This window comes from Carassius carassius, chromosome 27 (genome assembly GCF_963082965.1).
Source record: "Carassius carassius chromosome 27, fCarCar2.1, whole genome shotgun sequence".
Lineage (NCBI taxonomy): Eukaryota > Metazoa > Chordata > Actinopteri > Cypriniformes > Cyprinidae > Carassius > Carassius carassius.
Window position 1 is genome coordinate 8,472,333 of NC_081781.1, and position 20,706 is coordinate 8,493,038.

The window sequence follows — 20,706 nt, forward strand, 5'->3', positions numbered from 1 at the left end:
CTTCCACTCAGTCTGCTTAAAATGATTACATGAAAATGCTAATGAAAGTGAACTAACAGGTGGTATCATTTGAAACATCTCCATGCAACTGGTACAATGATCTCAGTATCACAAAAGTAGAGACCATTGTACCACCTAAGAGTTATTTAGCTTACTGTAATGGGAGTGCCCTTTCCCAGGGTTTTCCACGTAAAGAACCTACTGTTCCCATTGAGGTGTAAACTACCCCGGTCTGGGACTTGAATTAATGCAAATTCCAATTGTTTGTACATGCCTCCATTCGGGGGATGTTTTATTTTGGTTTTGCCAGCAGAAGGGTCGGGGACTTCTGTAGCCAGAATGAGCCTGTGTTCACACACTTCATTCTATGTATTTTTCTAAAGGTAAGGTATGTATCTTACTTTTAGACTCATTTTGAGAATTTACTGTCTTGTATTGATTTGATATGTTTGAACTGGCTATGTCCTTGGCATGATACATATTTACCTGACTGATAATAATGTAAATGTAATTTGTTACAATTGTAATTAAAATCAAATGTAATTTGATTTTATTCTGTTTTACTCTGTAATTATTGACTCCAGTAGATTACGCTGTATCCTTGTTACTGCATTTCCTGCTTCAGGTTAGTAACAGACTAAATTCAGTTGAGATGGAGCATAGGGTACACCAACGGTATCTTTAGAGATCCGGCTAACACTTGGTATTAGTTCAAGTGTACTTAGATTAAGGGCTTGTAGGATATTTCCGTTTAGGTCAGCTGGATGTAGTTCGACCAAACTTAATAGGATGAGCCTAACCTCTGTTTATTGTAGTATTACTCTAGTGGGGGTTAATTAAATACTTTTAAAATGAGCAAGCATAGGAGCGGCCATCTGAAGTATTAGCCAATTACCTCTGTCTAATAACCAAGACTGACGAGAATGTGACCGTAAGATATGCTAAGGGCAAAAGAAATATCTTTGAGCAACATGAACACACCCAAATGAGCGAGTACAATAATTTTAAAGAATAAATAGAATAATCAAATGTCAGAATAGTAATAATTAAATACATACAAACTACCAATTTGCCTTTCAACCCAAATGCAAGGTCATAATCAAATGGTGTCAGATTAGAACTGACTTTAAATTGAATAGCTTTGCGCACTGAAAAGTCTGAACATGTAAGAAACCTTCGGCCAGCACTGGATACCTCCATTAGTCCAAGTGCGCAGACCTTACATATGTAATTTACTTTTTATAATGAAGCCCACAATGCCTTATACTGTTTCTTTTAAAATGCTGCCAGAGAATGCTGCTCTGTTGTGTTCACACAATAGAACAAGGAAATAATAGAGAGAAATCAAACTGGTCTAGCAGGTGACCCACGCAGTCACATTATTGTGGTGACCTGCACAAAGGCATGCTAATTCCAGGAAGATTTTTTAGGCGGATCATTTGACACAAAAAAAAAAAAAAAAAAATTCAGACCCTGAGGAACAAGTTCGGCATCAAGGTTGTTTCCAGAAGCAAGGTAAGAGTGACAAATCAGCCTGTTTCTTCTTTAAAACATAAAACTGCTGTAAACTGCCTATCCGGATTACATTTATTGAAGGAGATGCTTGCCTTATTTTTGAAATGTGCTGTTCAGTGCTGAATTTTTGAAAGTTGTATGTGCTTGAAAACAACAAGAGTTTGACCTAAATTCAGGTGAGCGATTGCAGTTGACTGGAGTGCAACCAATAATTATTTGTGCTTGCAGTTTCTGTCATTGTCATTTATTATTAAATAGTCCTCAGTAAACTGTCTGATTGGTTACAATGGTCTTCCATAAAAGATTCAGCCCTAATGTAAATATCTGCTGTTAAAATAATAGACGCTTTGTTTAAACATATAGTGCTTCAGATGTTTTAAGGTATTGTATTTTGTGAGTCAGTGGAAAGTAGATTTTTATTAATTTCTGCTAATTTATGACAAACACCTTAAAAGTATGATTATTTTGAGGAGAGGTCATTACAAAAGACTTTAAACATCTTTAATCAAAATGTTATTGATCAATTGTACTCTGATATGTATATGACAGAATTTCCAATTTTACAGATGTAAAGTGTCTGGATGAGCCATATAAATGCCTTTTGTTCTGAAGAAATAGATTGAAGTGATTTTGACGGACATACATCAGAGAGAAACATGGCCGGTCAAGGTATAATAAACTACAAATTATCTTTGATTCAATATAATTACTTTTGTCCCAAAAATTATATAATGCGAGACACTGTACTCATTCATCTCAAAACACTTGAGTCTTGAAATGGTTTTAGTTATGATATAATGACAAATATTTGGTGGCTTGATTTACAACATCTTATTGAAATGGATTACATTTGGTTTTCTTGTCCTTCAAAAATGATCATTGTCAGTTTAGTTTTTTTTTGCATTGAAATCAGACAGAATTCCTTTTCCAAGACCTATAATTTCCAGATTAAGTGCAATTAATGTTTAATTTTATTTGTTCATATCATGTATGTTTAAACTTTCATTTTCTCAAATACAGGACAAATATTAAAGTACTGCGTAGGAATTGTTATGGCTGTCCTGCTGACCCATGAATGTGTTGTGGAAACACTTGATTTTCCAGAAACAAGTATAGATTTAGAGGTAGGTAAAGGTTTATTTATATTGTAGGAGCATAAAAAACAAATGATGAAAAACAAGATTCCTGTCTTTTTATGGTATGGAACCCAACAACCCACATGATAAATGTTTATATGTAAATACATTTGTGTGTGTGTGTGTGTATGTTTTTAATTTCAGTTAAGCTATATAGATGGGCAACTGCATCACAGAATACCAAGAGGCGCAGGTCTGATTCACAGTTACACACTTTCCTAATAATAGTTTAATGTTATGGATATATAAATAAAGATTAATTAATATAATATGCTTTATAGTTTTTTTTCTTTCTGATTTTGTCTGTCAAAAGTTCAATCAGTTAAGCCTGCTTAAAATCTCATCCTTTTCCCCAAAGGTTCGGAGCTGTTGGAGTTCATTGTGGTTATTGAGGTGAATGCATCTCAAGCTGTGGTGATTGAACAGATCAGAGCGTCGTTGGCCTCCATCACGTTTCCTCTTCAACTGGACAACAGCACTGAAGTTACTGCTGCAAACATTACAACAGGTGAGCCTGTTAAACTGGTGTTCAGAAATCAAATATGTCATTCTTACTTCTTAATTTTCTTAAATGTTGTGTCAACATTGTGTTATGTTTACATAAGTGTGCCAACCAAATGTGACCGAATACAAGTGCGTTTGTGAAGATGGATATGCATGGTCATACAACAACTGCCAGACATATGAGGCCTGTGGTGACATCCGTTTTTGCTCATGTGGATGTATCAATGGTGTTCCCAGTGATGGAGAGATGTGTGTGCTGGAGAGTGGTAAGAATGATGACCAAACAAGGCAACACCAATTGTACAAAAAAGAAAAATCTGTAAAAATGTTTGTAAAAAAAGTTTAAAAAGCTGCAGTAGGGTCTATAAATAAATAAATTAGCCTAAATAAATAAATACATTTTAATTTGTTAACTGTAAGTTACCTTATACACATAGCTAAAGTAAAAAGTATATTTATTTGCAGTTATAAAATGGTTAGTTCCAGTCCTTGATTCTGATTGGTCAACAAAATGTTGTATGCTTGATATAGCACAACTATGACTGTTTCACCCAAAGGTTCATCATTTCAACACTATTAGCAACCATCCTTCGCAACATGAACAATCAATACAGGGTTAAAACTATTCAATTTATTACCTATTTCAGCAAAATTCACTGTTTAATATTTAATAAATTAGACTGAAAAAAAAACTGCAAACTGGATTTTTGAAAATGCACATTCATTCTCTGCCAGTAGGAGGTGTTTTTGGAACGTCAGAAATATAGTGGTTTCTCTGTAATGAGAAAAGAGTGAAAAAATATAGCTGATAAGAAAAAAACACTGATAAGTTACCAGCATAAGCCTACATTTAATTTTAGTCATTTTAACTTAGGGCTGTCTATCAATTAAAATATATAATTGTGATTTATCGCATGATTATCATGAGTTAACTTGTGATTTAATTTAATCACACATTTTTATCTGTTCTAAATGTACCTTAAATTAATACTTTGCCCCCGGGTTTCACACACAAGGTTTAAGCTAGTCCGAGGCTAAAATGTATGTTTGAGCTATCTCAACTGAAATTATCTTGCTCTGACATATCTTAAAATATGTCAGTGTCATTGTTCTGGGTCAAGATGCACACCTGTAACATTTTATTCTAAGGCATTTTTGTAAAAGTTGCTTAAATATCTTAATTTAAAGAAGGCCTAGACCTGGCTTAAAATAAGACCTGTTTGTGAAACCAGGCCTTCAAGTTTTTAAACTAATCAATATGGACAAATATGGAAGCTTTATGTAATATATTTTAATTAGTAGTGAAACGTCTTGGTTTCGTATGGTAACCCTCGTTCCCTGAAGGAGGGAACGGAGACGCCACGTCGGTGACCGACGAATATGGGATATCGCTTCGATAGACCAATCTACTTCGAGTGTAAACTAAATGAGCCAATGCACATTGGCATGCAATTATTGCATCCAGCTGCCGCTGATCACTGCATGAGTATAAGAGGGCAGCAGGTGCAATGCATACCAGTTTTTCGCTGAGGAGCCGAGCCGGGGACCCGGCAGCTCAGCGGCGGTACAGCAACCATGGCGACGGGACGTGGCGTCTACGTTCCCTCCTTCAGGGAACGAGGGTTACCATACGTAACCGAGACGTTCCCTTTCAGTCGGTCACTCTCGACGCCACGTCGGTGACCGACGAATATGGGATCCCTATCAAAGCGCCATGGGTGCTGCCCCTTCCAGTGCCCTGTGCGAGCCGCCTGCGCCCCTATTAGGTGTAGGCCGGGGCTCTGAACAAGTAGCTCCACTCACCGTTGTCAAAGCACTACCTCACTGGGTGAGATTGGATAACACTGGGAAAACGTACCCGGTCCGCTTGGAGCCGGGACGCTGCGGAAGCCTTATCCTTCCTGAAGGAGGTCTCGGAGGCAAATACACATATAGCATCCGTTTAGGAGTATACGGAGAAATTTGAGGTGATTAGAACCCTCTTGGGAAGGCAGAAGTCTGCCGGGGAAACACGGGCTCTAAGGCTATACCGTGGACTATACACATATGAGTACCGCTTAGGTCTCAATATGGAACCCACCCTTCCACGGTTCTCACAGATTCATCATGAAGGTCTGGCGCCGGACGTTCCGCTGCGTCCAGCTGCTTAGGGTGATGGAGGATCTCAACAGGGTCTACAATACGGACACTCTGGAGTGGTTTAAGCAAGCCGACACTAACCGGGGCCTCTCAGTGCCACTACCCGTTTGAGGTGAGAACACAGGAGGATACCGGCTCTACACGAAGGCTATAAAACCTAGCGAACGTGTTAGGGGTCGCCCAGCCCGCAGCTCTACAAATATCTGTCAGCGAGGCGCCACGAGCCAGCGCCCAGGAGGATGCAACACTTCTAGTTGAGTGAGCTCGCAACCTGAACAGGCAGGGCACATCCTGAGCCTGATAAGCCAGGGTTATGGCATCCACAATCCAGTGGGCCATCCTCTGCTTAGAGACGGCACTCCCCTTCTGCCGGCCTCCGTAACAGACAAAGAGCTGGTCTGAGGTCCTGAAGCTTTGTGTCCGGTCTACGTAGCACCTTAATGCTCGGACGGGACAAAGCAAAGCCAGGGCTGGGTCTGCCTCCTCCAGGGGCAGCGCTTGCAGGTTCACCACTTGGTCTTTGAAGGGTGTAGTGGGAACCTTGGGCACGTAGCCAGGCCGGGGCCTCAGGATTACCTGGGAGTTTGCCCGGCCCAAACTATAGGCACGAATCGTCGACTGAAAATGCATGCAGGTCCCCTACCCTCTTGATGGAGGCCAGTGCAAGCAGGAGAGTTTTCAATGAAAGAAACTTTAGCTCAACTGAATGCAAAGGCTCGAATGGGCCCTGCTGTAGTGATTTAAGCACTAGAGACAGGTCCCAAGAGGGTATACAGGGGGGGCGGGAAGGATTTAACCTCCTGGCCCCTCTAAGGAACCTGACGATGAGGTCATGCTTACCCATAGACTTCCCATTCACGGGGTCATGGTACGCAGCAATAGCGGTAACCTGGACTTTGAGGGTGGAGGGAGACAGCCTTCGCTCCAACCCTTGCTGCAGAAAGGATAGCACGACCGCAATCGGGCATCTTCGGGGGTCTTCTCGGCGAGAAGAACACCACTCAACGAACAGGTTCCACTTCAAGGTGTAAGCGTGTCTCGTAGACGGTGCTCTCGCCGAAGTGATGGTGTTCACTACCTCTTGGGGTAGGTCACCTAGAACCTCCGCATCCCGTCCAGGGACCAGACATGGAGTTTCCAAAGGTCTGGACGCGGATGCCAAATGGTGCCCCATCTCTGAGTCAGTAGATCCTTTGTCAGAGGAATTGGCCAAGGAGGGGCTGTCGCAAGGAGCACTAGTTCGGGGAACCAGGTCCACATGGGCCAATACGGCGCTACTAGCAAGACTTGCTCCTTGTCCTCCCGGACTCTGCACAGTGTCTGTGCGAGAAGGCTCACTGGGGGAAATGCCTACTTGCGTAGGTCCCGAGGCCAGCTGTGTGCCAGAGCGTCCGTGCCGGGAGTTCCCTCGGTCAGGGAGTAGAACAACTGGCAGTGAGAGGTCTCTGGAGAAGCAAACAGGTCTACCTGAGCGGCTCCGAACCATCTCCAAATCAGCTGGACCGTCAGGGGATGGAGTCGCCATTCTCCCGGGAGCATTGCTCGAGACAGCTCGTCGGCTGTACGACTGAGCAGGCCTGGAATGTGAACGGCACGAAGTGACCTCAGAACCTTCTGACTCCAAAGGAGGAGGTGGCGAGCGGGTTGCGACATGCGACGGAAGCACAGACCACCTTGTCGGTTGATGTACGCAACGGTCGCAGTGTTGTCCGTTCGGACCAGCACATGCTTGCCTCACAAGAGACCTTTGAGACGGTTCAAGGCAAGGTGTACTGCTAGCAACTCTAGGCAATTGATGTGCCACTGCAGCTGCGGGCCCGTCCAAACCCCTGAGACTGCATGCCCGTTGTACGTGGCCCCCCAGTCGGTGGTGGAGGCATCCGTGTAAACCACAGCATGCCTGGAGATCTGCTCTAGGGGCACCCCTGCCCGGAGAAATGCAAGATCTGACCACGGAGTGAGGGTTTGGCGACAGGCCGGTGTAACTTGGACCCGGTGAGTGCCACGCTTCCACGCCCACCTCAGGACTCGGCCATAAAGCCAGTGCTGGAGCGGTCTGATATGTAATAGGCTGAGCGGTGTAAGTGCCGCCACGGCCGCCATATGCCCCAGGAGCCTCTGAAAGAGTTTCAGTGGGACCGCTGTCCTGTTCTTGAACGTATTCAAGCAGCCTAGCACCGACCACGCACGTTCCTCTGTGAGGCGTGCTGTCTGTTCGACCGAATCCAACTCCATATCGAGAAAAGAGATCCTCCACGGGAGTTTGCTCTTTTCCAAGCTGACCTGAAGGCCAACAGGCTCAGGTGCCGGAGCACCACATCCCTGTGCTCGCACAACTGATCTCGAGACTGTGCTAGTATCAGCCAATCGTCTAAGTAGTCGAGAATGCGAACACCCTGCTCTCTGAGAGGAACGAGAGCTGCCTCCGTGACTTTCGTAAAGACACGGGGAGACCGGGACAGCCTGCAGGGCAGGACCTTGTACTGATATGCCAGTCCTTCGAACGCAAACCGCAGAAAAGGTCTGTGGCGCGGAAGGATGGACAAATGAAAGTACACGTCCTTCAGGTCGATCGCTGCAAACCAATCTTGGGGACGGACGCACCCGAAAATGCGTTTCTGTGTCAACATTTTGAATGGTAGCCGATCGAGGGCCCGATTCAACTCGCAGATCCAAGATCGGTCGTAACCCACCGCCTTTCTTGGGTACAATGAAGAACGGGCTGTAAAACCCCATCCTCATATCGGCTGGAGGGACCGGCTCTATCGCGTCCTTCGCCAGTAGGACTGCGATCCCTTCCCGCAGGACAGGGGCAGGGGCATCGGACGCTTTCACTGTAGTGGAGCGGACACCGCAGAGCTTGGGGGGGAGCCGGACGATATGAATCGCATAGCCGAGGCTGATGGTTCGCAGAAGCCAGCGAGATGGGCTGGGTAGCGCTGACCAGGCGCTTAAAAACCGTACAAGCGGGACCAGCGGAACCACAGCCGTACCCGCAGTGGGGCAACGAGGTGGAACACAGGGACCCAACTCGGGCGGCTTGTGAGCAGGCCGGAGTGTGGTGCGAGTGTGGGGTGCAGGGCTCACCTGGTTCCACGGGTTGGCAGAGGGTGCGTGAGTAGGGCCTTTGTTGACGCTCTCGAACCGCCCGCTGCTGCCATCTGGCGAAGGAGGAGGATGAGTGAGGTCCGGAGCTTGGCCGTCCGCAACTCTCCGTGCCCTCCTGGGACCCAGAGAGGAAGAAAACTGCTCTCCTGTCGAGATTTCCAGATTCTCCGCCTGGCCCTCCTCCAGGGGAGGGAGAGGTGCCTTCACCATCCCCCAGAAAGCAGCTACCTCTCTCCGGGTCACCCGTCCCGGGGCCTCTTGCTCTTCTGCTCACCGCCAAGTTTGACGGGGGCCGGGACGGGAGGGGCAGCCTGCCTGGGCCCAGCTCCACGGCACCACTTGGAGGCTGCTGCAGAAGCAGCGCGTGAGCGGATGCAGGGGGCTGCCCTCGGCGACGAGCAGGCTGGGGCACTGCGGCCGGCGGGCGGGTAGAGGCAGCAGCTGCCCGCCAGGTCAGGATGTGTCGGATCGCCTCAGTCTGCTTCTGGGCAGCCGAGACTTGCTGGGCCAAGTTCTCGACTGCGTCGCCAAAGAGGCCGGTCTGGGACACAGGGACATTGAGAAACCGGACCTTGTCGGTGTCCCTCATGTCTGCCAGACCCAGCCAGAGATGGCGCTCCTGGACCACTAATGTGGACATCGCACGACCCAGGGAACTCGCGGTGACCTTCGTCGCTCGGAGCGCGAGGTCAGTGGCGGTTCGGAGCTCCTTTAGAACTTCCGGGTCATGACCACCCTCGTGCAGGTCCTTCAGTGCCTTAGCCTGGTGCACCTGCAGTAACGCCATGGCGTGTAAGGCGGAAGCAGCTTCCCCGCAAGCCGTATAGCCACTGCCGGTCAGACCAGACGAGTGCCTACAGGCCCGGGAAGGAAGCACCGGGTCTTCACGCCAGGAGGAGGCGGACTTAGGACACAATTGCATCACTGGTACGCTCGCTGTAGAGGGCCCAGTGCGTTCCGTGGGTTGCTCCACTGGATCGGAGGAGCAAGAGGAGTGGTGGGCCCCAGAGGGTTGGTTCCCTGCGGGGTTTGCCACCACTGTGACCCTCAAACCATCCGCGCTACTGCCGGAAGTGGTTCTCGTCTGTCGGCCGCCAGAACGAGCCCCAGATCGTGGCCACGGCAGCGGGACTCCGCCCCCCTGAAGGTAGCGGAGCCTGATTCGCAGCTCCGAGATGGTCATATTCCCGCAGTGAGAACATGACTCATCCACGAAAGCCACCTCGACGTGCTCGACGCCCAGACACGTGAGGCAGCGATCGTGACCATCACCCGTTGCCAGGTAACGACCGCACCCAGAAACGCACGGGTGAAACGGCATCCTTACAAGGACGATCCATCGTCTTTACAAAGACGCACCCGTGAAGCTCTTTTAGAGAAATTTGCTCTTTAGGAAATGCTCTTTTAGTGCTGAGGCGCACAGGGGAATTGGCCGTTTGCAACACGACAGGGGTAATGCAGCCTGAAGTGTGCAATCCACTCGACACAGGAACGACCGCCGCTGAAGCGCCGTCTCGCCAACACACGAAGCTTCCGAGAGCGTGCTGAACTCGTAGTTCACAGCAGACACAGTTGAGCAGAGCGATACTAACGCTCGGCTCCGAAGCGAAAAGCTGGTATGCATTGCACCTGCTGCCCTCTTATACTCATGCAGTGATCAGCGGCAGCTGGATGCAATAATTGCATGCCAATGTGCATTGGCTTGTTTAGTTTACACTCGAAGTAGATTGGTCTATCGAAGCGATATCCCATATTCGTCGGTCACCGACGTGGCGTCGAGAGTGACCGACTGAAAGGGAACCATAGTTAACAGAGCATGAAGGGTAGATGTTTCATAGGTCATAGATGTTTTCCAAAGAACTTGTTCATGTCTATTAGACACATAAAATGTGGACATGCCCGTAAGGTGAAATGTCCGGTTCACATAGTTTTGTTGTGGCCATGACATAATAACTCATGAGAACGTGATATTACAAGATCATTTTATCTGGGTAAATACATCCTTATCATGCCGTGACCTCGCGAGAACTTATGTTGAGGGAACAACATATTTTTCTCGTGGCCACGAGTTTAATGCATAAACAAACCTGCGTGACCATAGCAACCCAGGATTGTCAGAGATGGATTCATTAATATTTTATTTTTAATTAAGAAATTATAATATTATTTATTATAGAAATTCTCACATTATTTTATTATTATATTAACCATAGGCATTGGCTACTGGGCTGTATTGCATGCGAAAGTCAGCATTCAAATGAAGTTTATCATGAATCGATGTTACATAAAGTGCATAATATTAAATATGCTTACAATAAAACAAATGTTTCCATCCTACAGTCTTTTAAGTCCATTAACTGATCGCCTTTTTCCAGTAATATTGTTATATTATTATTATTATCATTAGCCTATTATTATTGGTTATATTTTTATTTTAATTTATGTAATTTTTTCCCCTCAATTTCAATCTATTTACTTAATGTTCTGAATACTTTTGTAAATAATTGCCTGCTTGACATACAAATCAAGCTTTGATTATGCTGACTGGAATTTTTGCTGGAATGCAGTTTTAATTTAACATATATTATGATTTCATTTTATTTTGGTTAATTAATAGACCATAATTATAAATACTATAGTATTTCGTTAAGGAATTAATCATTTGCATAGTTTCATTTGAAACTGAAAACACAACATGCACATTTAACATCACACATGGATATAAATTATAAAGTCAAAACTTTATTGGCATAATTGTCAGGTGTTTATTTACAAAATATATGGCAGGCTAGCAAATGCTAGCATAATTATACAAAATGTTAACTAGGAAAAGTGATGAACAAAGTCGTGGCCTAATGGTTAGAGAGTCAGACTCCCAATCGAAAGGTTGTAAGTTCGAGTCCTGGGCCGGCAGGAATTGTGGGTGGGGGGAGTGCATGTACAGTTCTCTCTTCACCTTCAATACCACGACTTAGGTGCCCTTGAGCAAGGCATCGAACCCCCAACTGCTCCCTGGGCGCCGCAGCATAAATGGCTGCCCACAGCTCCGGGTGTGTGCTCACAGTGTGTGTGTGTGTTCACTGCTCTGTGTGTGTGCATTTCGGATGGGTTAAACGCAGAGCACAAATTCTGAGTATGGGTCACCATACTTGGCTGAATGTCACGTCAAATTGAAAGGGGAAATAAGCACATAATAATAATTATTATAAAAATGTAGCTCTAATAAGTTAATATAAAAATAATAATAATAATAATAATATACAAATATTAAATTAAATATTTCATGCTAATAAAAATGTTTTATCTAGTTTTGATAATCCCAGGTTGCTCATGCGCAGGTTTGGTTATGCATTAAACTCGTAGCCAAGAGAAAAATGTCGTTCCCTCAACATAGCATCACGACATTATATTAAGTTAATATGACATTCCCTCAAATTATTATCTCGTGGCCACAACATATTATCACGTTCCCACTAGTTATTATGTTGTGGCCATAACAAAACTAAGTGAACCAGACATGTCACCTTATGGGCACCGTACAAAAATGCACGCAATGAATGCTGATTTTCTATGAATGTTCGAGACTTCGGCTTCAGCTGCTGTAGGTAAATAACTAGAAGAAGAACTAAGTGCAGTAAATGGTAAAACTGTTTAGCTGGAAGTAGATCATGCACCAGAAGCCAGTCTCATAAAATTTACAAATGAGTGCAGGCGCAGCCGCTCTTACAGAAAAAGGTGAATACTAAAATATATATGGGCATCAAAATTCCTCTCATAATGTTTAGAAATGTTGGCAGTTAAATCCTAGCAACCACAGTCACCAGTTTTGCACAGCAAAGTTTTATTATTCGCTTATATTTTAACATCTGATTGACATACTAATGAGCAGTGTTTGTTCATATAATTAATTATAAACATATTTATTGTGAAAAAAATGCAGTATTGTAAATGTACACTCTAATATCAAATGCAATGAAAATACCAAGCTGATGATGTGCTTGTTGATTCTGTCACAGAACTGCCCTTCACAGACTTCTTGTTTGAAATTGAGTTGGAATCAACAAGCATCTCTGTGATCCATGAGATGAGGCGATTTCTGCAGACCATCACCTTTCCACTTCAATTAGATGAGGTGGTTGAAGTTTTAGATGTGGACATCACGACAGGTGAAGAATGACCACCTTCTGAACACAAATACATTAGTGCTGATCTGATCAATATAAGCTTACATTTGCACTATATCCTTTCCTAGTGTGCAATTTCAATGACAGTGGATACAAGTGTGTATGTGAGGACCAGTATTTCTGGCCATGTGATAAATGCAAAGAATATGGGAGCTGTGACGGTATCACTAACAACACATGCAGCTGCATCAATGATATTCCAAGTGACAGACAGTTCTGTCAAACAGTCAGCGAGATAACAAGTAAAACATTTTTTTTTTTTGTTTACATATATTTCCTGTTTTTAATCATACAGAAGATCTCTCAGTTACTGTAACATGAACTGATTTGTTCTAATAAATTCTCTTCCTTTTTCTGGAATATAACACAGAATGTGGGCAACAACCATCAGGTATATAAAACAACTTACTTCAATCTCAGTCTCAAGATCACTACATTATTTCCTGCATTAAAAAAAAGATAGAAAAGAAACTCTTTTTCTCTTTCCACACTGACTCCAGTTCCTGTCGAATATCTAACTGAAATTCAGATAGATGCAGAGAATCCTGCAATCATTGATCAGTTGAGGCAACGTCTGATGTTTTTCAGTTTCCCCTACACAGTCAGTGACAACACTAACATTACAGAAATCAACATAACTACTGGTATGATCTCTGGCTCTGCGTTGTAATGTTGTACTTTATACCTGATAAATACTACCATGAACAATTGATGATTTCGTTGATTCTGTTTTTCAGTGTGTTCTCTGAATGAGACTCAATATCAGTGTAAGTGTGAGGGTCTGTTTGTTTGGCCGAATGATACTTGTCACTCATACGAGGCCTGTGATGACATCACTGATGGTTCATGTACATGTATCAATGCCCTTCCAATCGATGGACAGTTCTGCCAGTTAAAAGAAGGTAAGTGATAACATTCATAAATATAAAAAATAACACCAACATTAAATGCTACAACTCATTAAATTCTTTATATTTCATATTTGATATGTAGCACCCCAGTGCTCTATGCAAATAGAAAATCCATGCAAATTAATTTTTAAAGTTCTTAGCTTTCTTTTTGAAAGCTCACTGGTTGTAATGAGCACTGAGCAATTAGGCATAGCAACCGGCCAAAACAAATATGAAAATTAATTTCAGACCATTTAGATTGCAGAACTTTAAATGAAAACTACAATTAGTTATCTTTTTATTATAACTTAAATAGTCATAATGGAGTTCATGATTTTACTGTTGTAGTCTGATGATCATTCAATTTTTGTGTCAAAAACCATATAATTGAAACTGGTTCAACATATCAGTAATTGGACATTTGAATATAAAAATAATCTGAATAAGTATCAGCCGATCTCTGTTGCAGAGTAAGAGCTTTCATAAAAATCCAGCAACATATCAACATTCCAGAAAAAGACAAAAAGGCATTGGCACCAAGAAAAACCTGTTTTTTTAATATGAGGGTACATAGTTTTACTTTTGTTCTTACCTGAACGGCTTCTGTTTGTTCTTGCAGTACAACCTTCTGACTACGTGATTGACCTTGATGTGAGATTCTTTGACTTGTTCCTGATAAGCTACTTACGAAATCTCTTCACAAACATCAGCCTTCCTCTCACTTTGAGCAACAGCATAAATATCACAGATATCGACATGACTACTGGTGAGATCAGAAAGTGTCCGTGTTTGGTTATGAGTAAAAATTTAATGAGATTATCTTCACATTTTGGGGGAAGTCGTGGCCAAGTGGTTAGAGAGTTTAACTGCTAACTCTGAGGTTGTGGGTTCAAGTCTCGGGCCGGCAATACCACAACTGAGGTGCTCTTCAGCAAGGCACCAAACCCCCAACTGCTCCCCAGGCGCTGCAGCATAAATGGCTGCCCACTGCTCCGTGTGTGTGTTCACTGCTGTGTGTGTGTGTGTGTGTAATTTGGATGGGTTAAATGTAGAACACAAATTCTGAGTATGGGTCACCATACTTGGCTGTATGTCACGTTGCTTTTTTATTATTATTATTTATTCATATTGCTTATCTTCTAAGTTGTAAAATTCCATTCAGTCGTCAGTTTTGGGGACTTGGTCAGCCACACAAGAAGTGTAGTCTGCCTCTGGGTATTAACATGCATATAAACACAAAGTTGCTCCTATAATACATTTTTACAAACAGTATGTAATGTTTCAAAAATACTTTATTAATTTTCCACATAATATGAGTAATTTAAGTGACTTCTATTGATTCTTTGAATTTACGTTAGCCTAAAAGTCTGCTTTTTGTTTTGTTACAGTGTGTGGGTTAAATGGAACAGAATATAAGTGCAACTGTGAGCAGAATCATGTTTGGCCCAATGACACCTGCGGGGCCTATCAGGTGTGTGATGGCATTGTGGGAGGCACTTGTGGATGTATTCAAGCTCTTCCTTCAGAGGGTTCACTTTGCCAGAGAGGTGAGAAATCATATTGTTGAAACCATAGACTGTATAAAAAGGTTGAAACACAGCAAGCAAAAAATAAAATATTGAATTTTAATTCATGTTCACATACTTGATTCACTGTCAATGAATGAATTGTTCATTTTAAATTCCAATTATTATGTTATCGTTTATTATACTCTGTGCAGTTCCATGTTTTATTGTATTTGGGTAACATGATTATGAGGAGCTGTCAATCAAACGAGTATGCAGAATTTATGACATCATTAGCGTATCGTTTTGAAAATGCTGCGTTGAACTGATTGCTTTTGAAACAGAACTACGTTATCTTCTGATTATTTAGGCCTAAAATAGTTTTATACAAGATATACTTGTAAGTATCTTTGATATTTTAAGTGTCTTTTTAAGTGTTGGATGAGGGTGAGGGCAAAAAGCAAAAGCCAAACAAAGCTATATGAACTGATTAGAAAAGTCAGGACGTCTCCCCCTAGTGGACAAAACCAGCACAGCCTAGAATTCTGACGCACTTTGACCAAACTTGTGGTTTGAAAACCTTTGAATTTAGCATTAATATAATAATATATCGCTCTTTTTTTCCCACAGACATCAATGAATGTGAAGATGCAGTGTCAGTGTGTGGTCAGTACTCAGATTGTATTAACATCATTGGGAGTCACATATGTTCATGCTGGAGTGGATTTAATAGCTTCAATAAAGACAGTCCTGTGAGCCGTAACAACTCATGTCAGGGTAAGTGTTATTAACTTTTTTTATCTTATGAATCTGAGTGTAAAGAGCTGCTTTGTTTTACAATTTCAATACTACTGTTAGCTATAGCTGTTCCTGCTTGAGGAGTAATATCACCTAAACAAACATTTTTGGCATCCTATAATAATGATTGTGGTTGAATGTCTTTAGATACCAGAAGTCTTTGATGTCTTTAGGTGTCTTCCTAATTTAAAACTGTAAAATCTAATATTTGTTTTTTGTTTTTTTTTCATAGATATAAATGAATGTCTGTTCAGTCCATCTGTATGTGGTCCAAATTCCATCTGCACAAATCAGCTGGGAAGTTACAATTGCTCATGTCTGGATGGATTCACTGCAACAGTTTCAAGTTTCCCCATCAGCAACGATAACACTTGTACAGGTAAATCCTACAATCATATTATATTGTAAATACAATCATTTTCTTAAATAACCCAGCTTATTTTTTATATGCATTTTACTTTTGTATTTTTTGCCATCTCATCATATTGAACACAATGTATTGCAAAACCAACTATTAATAAGAAACAAAAAAAGTTTCTTCCTGCTGCCTACATAATTTATTTCATCCGCCATTTAAAATTTTAGCAGCCAAAGAGTAAGAAAAACTAGTTTCAACTTATGGTGACTTCCATACTTGAGTGTTCCTAATAGTAACAATATGTATATTTTTATATCTTCTTAATAAAGATGTGAATGAATGTCTTGAGACACCAGAGGTCTGTGGTCCAAACTCTTATTGCACAAACTCAATTGGGAGTTACAACTGTTCCTGCTTGAGTGGATTTACTGTAACAAATAGCAGTGAACCAGTCAGCACCAGTAACCCATGCAATGGTGAGTAGTTTAAGATATATTTCATCATTTTAAAATAAAAAATTGAACAGAAATATTTAAATACCATAATCGTCTGCCATATGAATTGCTGTATGCTATCTTTCATCTTTCATCTATGACTGAAGCTGGTTAAATAGATGCTAGAGTGGTTAAAATAACTGTTCTATTAAGTCTTACAGACTGAAACATCACAATCCATTCATAATTTCCCTTTGTGAACCTGGATTATGTTATTTTTGCTGGTAAAAGGCATAGGCAATTTCTGAATGTTTTTCTCCACTCTTTTTCTACAGTGACTCTACCTTTGACTGAGTATCTGATTGAAATCCAGATCAATAGCATGGACAGTAGCATCACTGATCAGCTGAGGAACCTTCTGATGTTTTTCAGTTTGCCCTACACAATCGGTGACCGCACTAACATTACTGGAATCAACATAACTACTGGTATGATCTCAGGCTTTGCTTTGTTATGTATAGCTAAGAGAAAAATGTATACATCATTAATACTGCCAGAAATTATGAGATTTGGATTTGTTTTACTCTTCCTCTGGTTTTCAGTGTGTTCTCTGAATGAAACTCAATATCAGTGTAAGTGTGAGGGTCTGTTTGTTTGGCCGAATGACACGTGTCACTCATACGAGGCCTGTGATGACATCACTGATGGTTCATGTACATGTATCAATGCCCTTCCAATCGACGGACAGTTCTGCCAAGGTGAGACACTGACGTCATTCTATGACAACACCAGTTTTCTCGATTTAATTGTTTTATTCTGTTTTCCTTTGATTTTACTGCATTTTACTGCTGAGTTGGACTGATCATATGCAGTTTTTTTGTTAACATCCTCTCTATTACAGTATATTGAGTTTTGCCATTAAAATATTTACAACACAGTAATGTTCTTTTAATATAAAGCTCAGTCTTTGAAGACAATTATATAAGATACCTACAATTTTGTCATTATGCGGATCATACTGATTGTTCTGCTAAACCTGCTTCTGTTCGTTCTTTCAGTTCTACCTTCTAAGTACGCGATTGACATTGATGTGAGATTCTTTGACTTGTTCCTGGTGGACTACTTACGGAAAATCGTGAGAAATATCACCCTGCCTTTGACTCTGAGAAACAGCATTAATATCACAGATATTGACATGACTACTGGTGAGATCAGAATGTTTCATCATGTCACACGCTAAGATTAGTTTAGAATTAGGAGAAACTGACAGTTTGAACACAAATAAATGAATCCCATTCTTTTTCAGTGTGTGGGTTAAATGGAACAGAATATAAGTGCAACTGTGAGCAGAATCATGTTTGGCCCAGTGACACCTGCGGGGCCTATCAGGTGTGTGATGGCATTGTGGGAGGCACTTGTGGATGTATTCAAGCTCTTCCTTCAGAGGGGCCACTTTGCCAGAGAGGTGAGAAATCACTTGAGATCACGAATGTTCTGATTGTAATTGTAGTAACATAACCAGTATGAATTTATTTGGTTGAAACTACATATTATTTGAAAACCTTTAATTGTAACATTTATGCAGTATCTTCTCAATCTTGTTTTCAGACATCAATGAATGTGAAGATGCAGTGTCAGTGTGTGGTCAATACTCAGATTGTATTAACATCATTGGGAGTCACATGTGTTCATGCTGGAGTGGATTTAATACCTTCAATAAAGACAGTCCTGTGAGCCGTAACAACTCATGTCAGGGTAAGTGTTATTAACTTTTTTTTATCTTATGAATCTGAGTGTAAAGAGCTGCTTTGTTTTACAATTTCAATACTACTGTTAGCTATAGCTGTTCCTGCTTGAGGAGTAATATCACCCAAACAAATTATTTATTTTTTAATCTTTTTGGCATCCTATAATAATGATTGTGGTTGAATGTCTTTAGATACCAGAAGTCTTTGATGTCTTTAGGTGTCTTCCTAATTTAAAATTAAAATCTAATATTTGTTGTTTTTATTTTTTTATTTTTTCATAGATATAAATGAATGTCTGTTCAGTCCTTCTGTATGTGGTCCAAATTCCATCTGCACAAATCAGCTGGGAAGTTACAATTGCTCATGTCTGGATGGATTCACTGCAACAGTTTCAAGTTTCCCCATCAGCAACGATAACACATGTACAGGTAAATCCTACAATCATTTATATTGTAAATACAATCATTTTCTTAAATAACCCAGCTTATTTTTTATATGCATTTTACTTTTGTATTTTTTCCCATCTCATCATATTGAACACAATGTATTGCAAAACCAACTATTAATAAGAAACAAAGAAAGTTTCTTCCTGCTGCCTACATAATTTTTTTCATCCTCCATTTAAAATTTTAGCAGCCAAAGAGTAAGAAAACTAGATTCAACTTATGGTGACTTCCATACTTGAGTGTTCCTAATAGTAACAATATGCATATTTTTATATCTTCTTAATAAAGATGTGAATGAATGTCTTGAGACACCAGAGGTCTGTGGTCCAAACTCTCGTTGCACAAACTCAATTGGGAGTTACAACTGTTCCTGCTTGAGTGGATTTACTGTAACAAATAGCAGTGAAGCAGTCAGCACCAGTAACCCATGCAATGGTGAGTAGTTTAAGATATATTTCATCATTTTAAAATAAAAAAATTGAACAGAAATATTTAAATACCATAATCATCTGCCATATGAATTGCTGTATGCTATCTTTCATCTTTCATCTATGACTGAAGCTGGTTAAATAGATGCTAGAGTGGTTAAAATAACTGTTCTATTAAGTCTTACAGACTGAAACATCACAATCCATTCATAATTTTCCTTTGTGAACCTGGATTATTTTATTGTTGCTGGTAAAAGGCATAGGCAATTTCTGAATGTTTTTTTCACTCTTTTTCTACAGTGACTCTACCTTTGACTGAGTATCTGATTGAAATCCAGATCAATAGCATGGACAGTAGCATCACTGATCAGCTGAGGAACCTTCTGATGTTTTTCAGTTTGCCCTACACAATCAGTGACAGCACTAACATTACTGAAATCAACATAACTACTGGTATGATCTCAGGCTCTGCTTTGTAATGTATAGCTAAGAGAAAATGTATATTGCCAGAAATTATGAGATTTTGATTTTTTTTTACTCTTCCTGTTTTTCAGTGTGTTCTCTGAATGAAACTCAATATCAGTGTAAGTGTGAGGGTCTGTTTGTTTGGCCGAATGACACGTGTCACTCATACGAGGCCTGTGATGACATCACTGATGGTTCATGTACATGTATCAATGCCCTTCCAATCGACGGACAGTTCTGCCAAGGTGAGACACTGACATCATTCTATGACAACATCAGTTTTCTCGATTTAATTGTTTTATTCTGTTTTCCTTTGATTTTACTGCTGAGTTTGACAGACTGATCATATGCAGTTTTTTTGTTAACATCCTCTCTATTACAGTATATTGAGTTTTGCCATTAAAATATTTACAACACAGTTATGTTCTTTTAATATAAAGCTCAGTCTTTGAAGACAATTATATAAGATACCTACAATTTTGTCATTATGCGGATCATACTGATTGTTCTGCTAAATCTGCTTCTGTTCGTTCTTTCAGTTCTACCTTCTAAGTACGTGATTGACATTGATGTGAGATTCTTTGACTTGTTCCTGGTGGACTACTTACGGAATATCGTCAGAAATATCAGCCTGCCTTTGACTCTGAGAATCAGCATTAATATCACAGATATCGACATGACTACTGGTGAGATCAGGATATTTCATCATGTCACACGCTAAGATTAGTTTAGAATTAGGAGAAACTGACAGTTGAACACAAATAAATGAATCCCATTCTTTTTCAGTGTGTGGGTTAAATGGAACAGAATATAAGTGCAACTGTGAGCAGAATCATGTTTGGCCCAATGACACCTGCGGGGCCTATCAGGTGTGTGATGGCATTGTGGGAGGCACTTGTGGATGTATTCAAGCTCTTCCTTCAGAGGGTACACTTTGCCAGAGAGGTGAGAAATCACTTGAGATCACGAATTTTCTGATTGTAATTGTAGTAACATAACCAGTATGAATTTATTTGCTTGAAACTACATATTATTTGAAAACCTTTAA

At 41.2% G+C, this 20,706-nt stretch overlaps 1 protein-coding gene across 1 annotated transcript; it reads left to right on the forward strand.

The window, feature by feature from the left end:
• The first annotated feature begins 945 nt into the window (after positions 1 to 945).
• LOC132107395 (fibrillin-1-like) lies at positions 946 to 20,656 on the forward strand. Its single transcript, XM_059513613.1, has 21 exons — positions 946 to 1,515; positions 2,082 to 2,184; positions 2,536 to 2,639; positions 2,796 to 2,844; positions 3,010 to 3,159; positions 3,257 to 3,421; positions 12,419 to 12,568; positions 12,655 to 12,828; positions 12,957 to 12,977; positions 13,087 to 13,230; positions 13,324 to 13,488; positions 14,096 to 14,242; positions 17,878 to 18,036; positions 18,180 to 18,326; positions 18,601 to 18,747; positions 19,054 to 19,200; positions 19,494 to 19,646; positions 19,748 to 19,903; positions 20,198 to 20,344; positions 20,445 to 20,603; positions 20,649 to 20,656. The coding sequence occupies exons 2-21, from the start codon at positions 2,172 to 2,174 to the stop codon at positions 20,654 to 20,656; spliced, it is 2,505 nt and encodes an 834-aa protein (XP_059369596.1). The 5' UTR covers positions 946 to 1,515; positions 2,082 to 2,171.
• Positions 20,657 to 20,706: the final 50 nt, after the last annotated feature.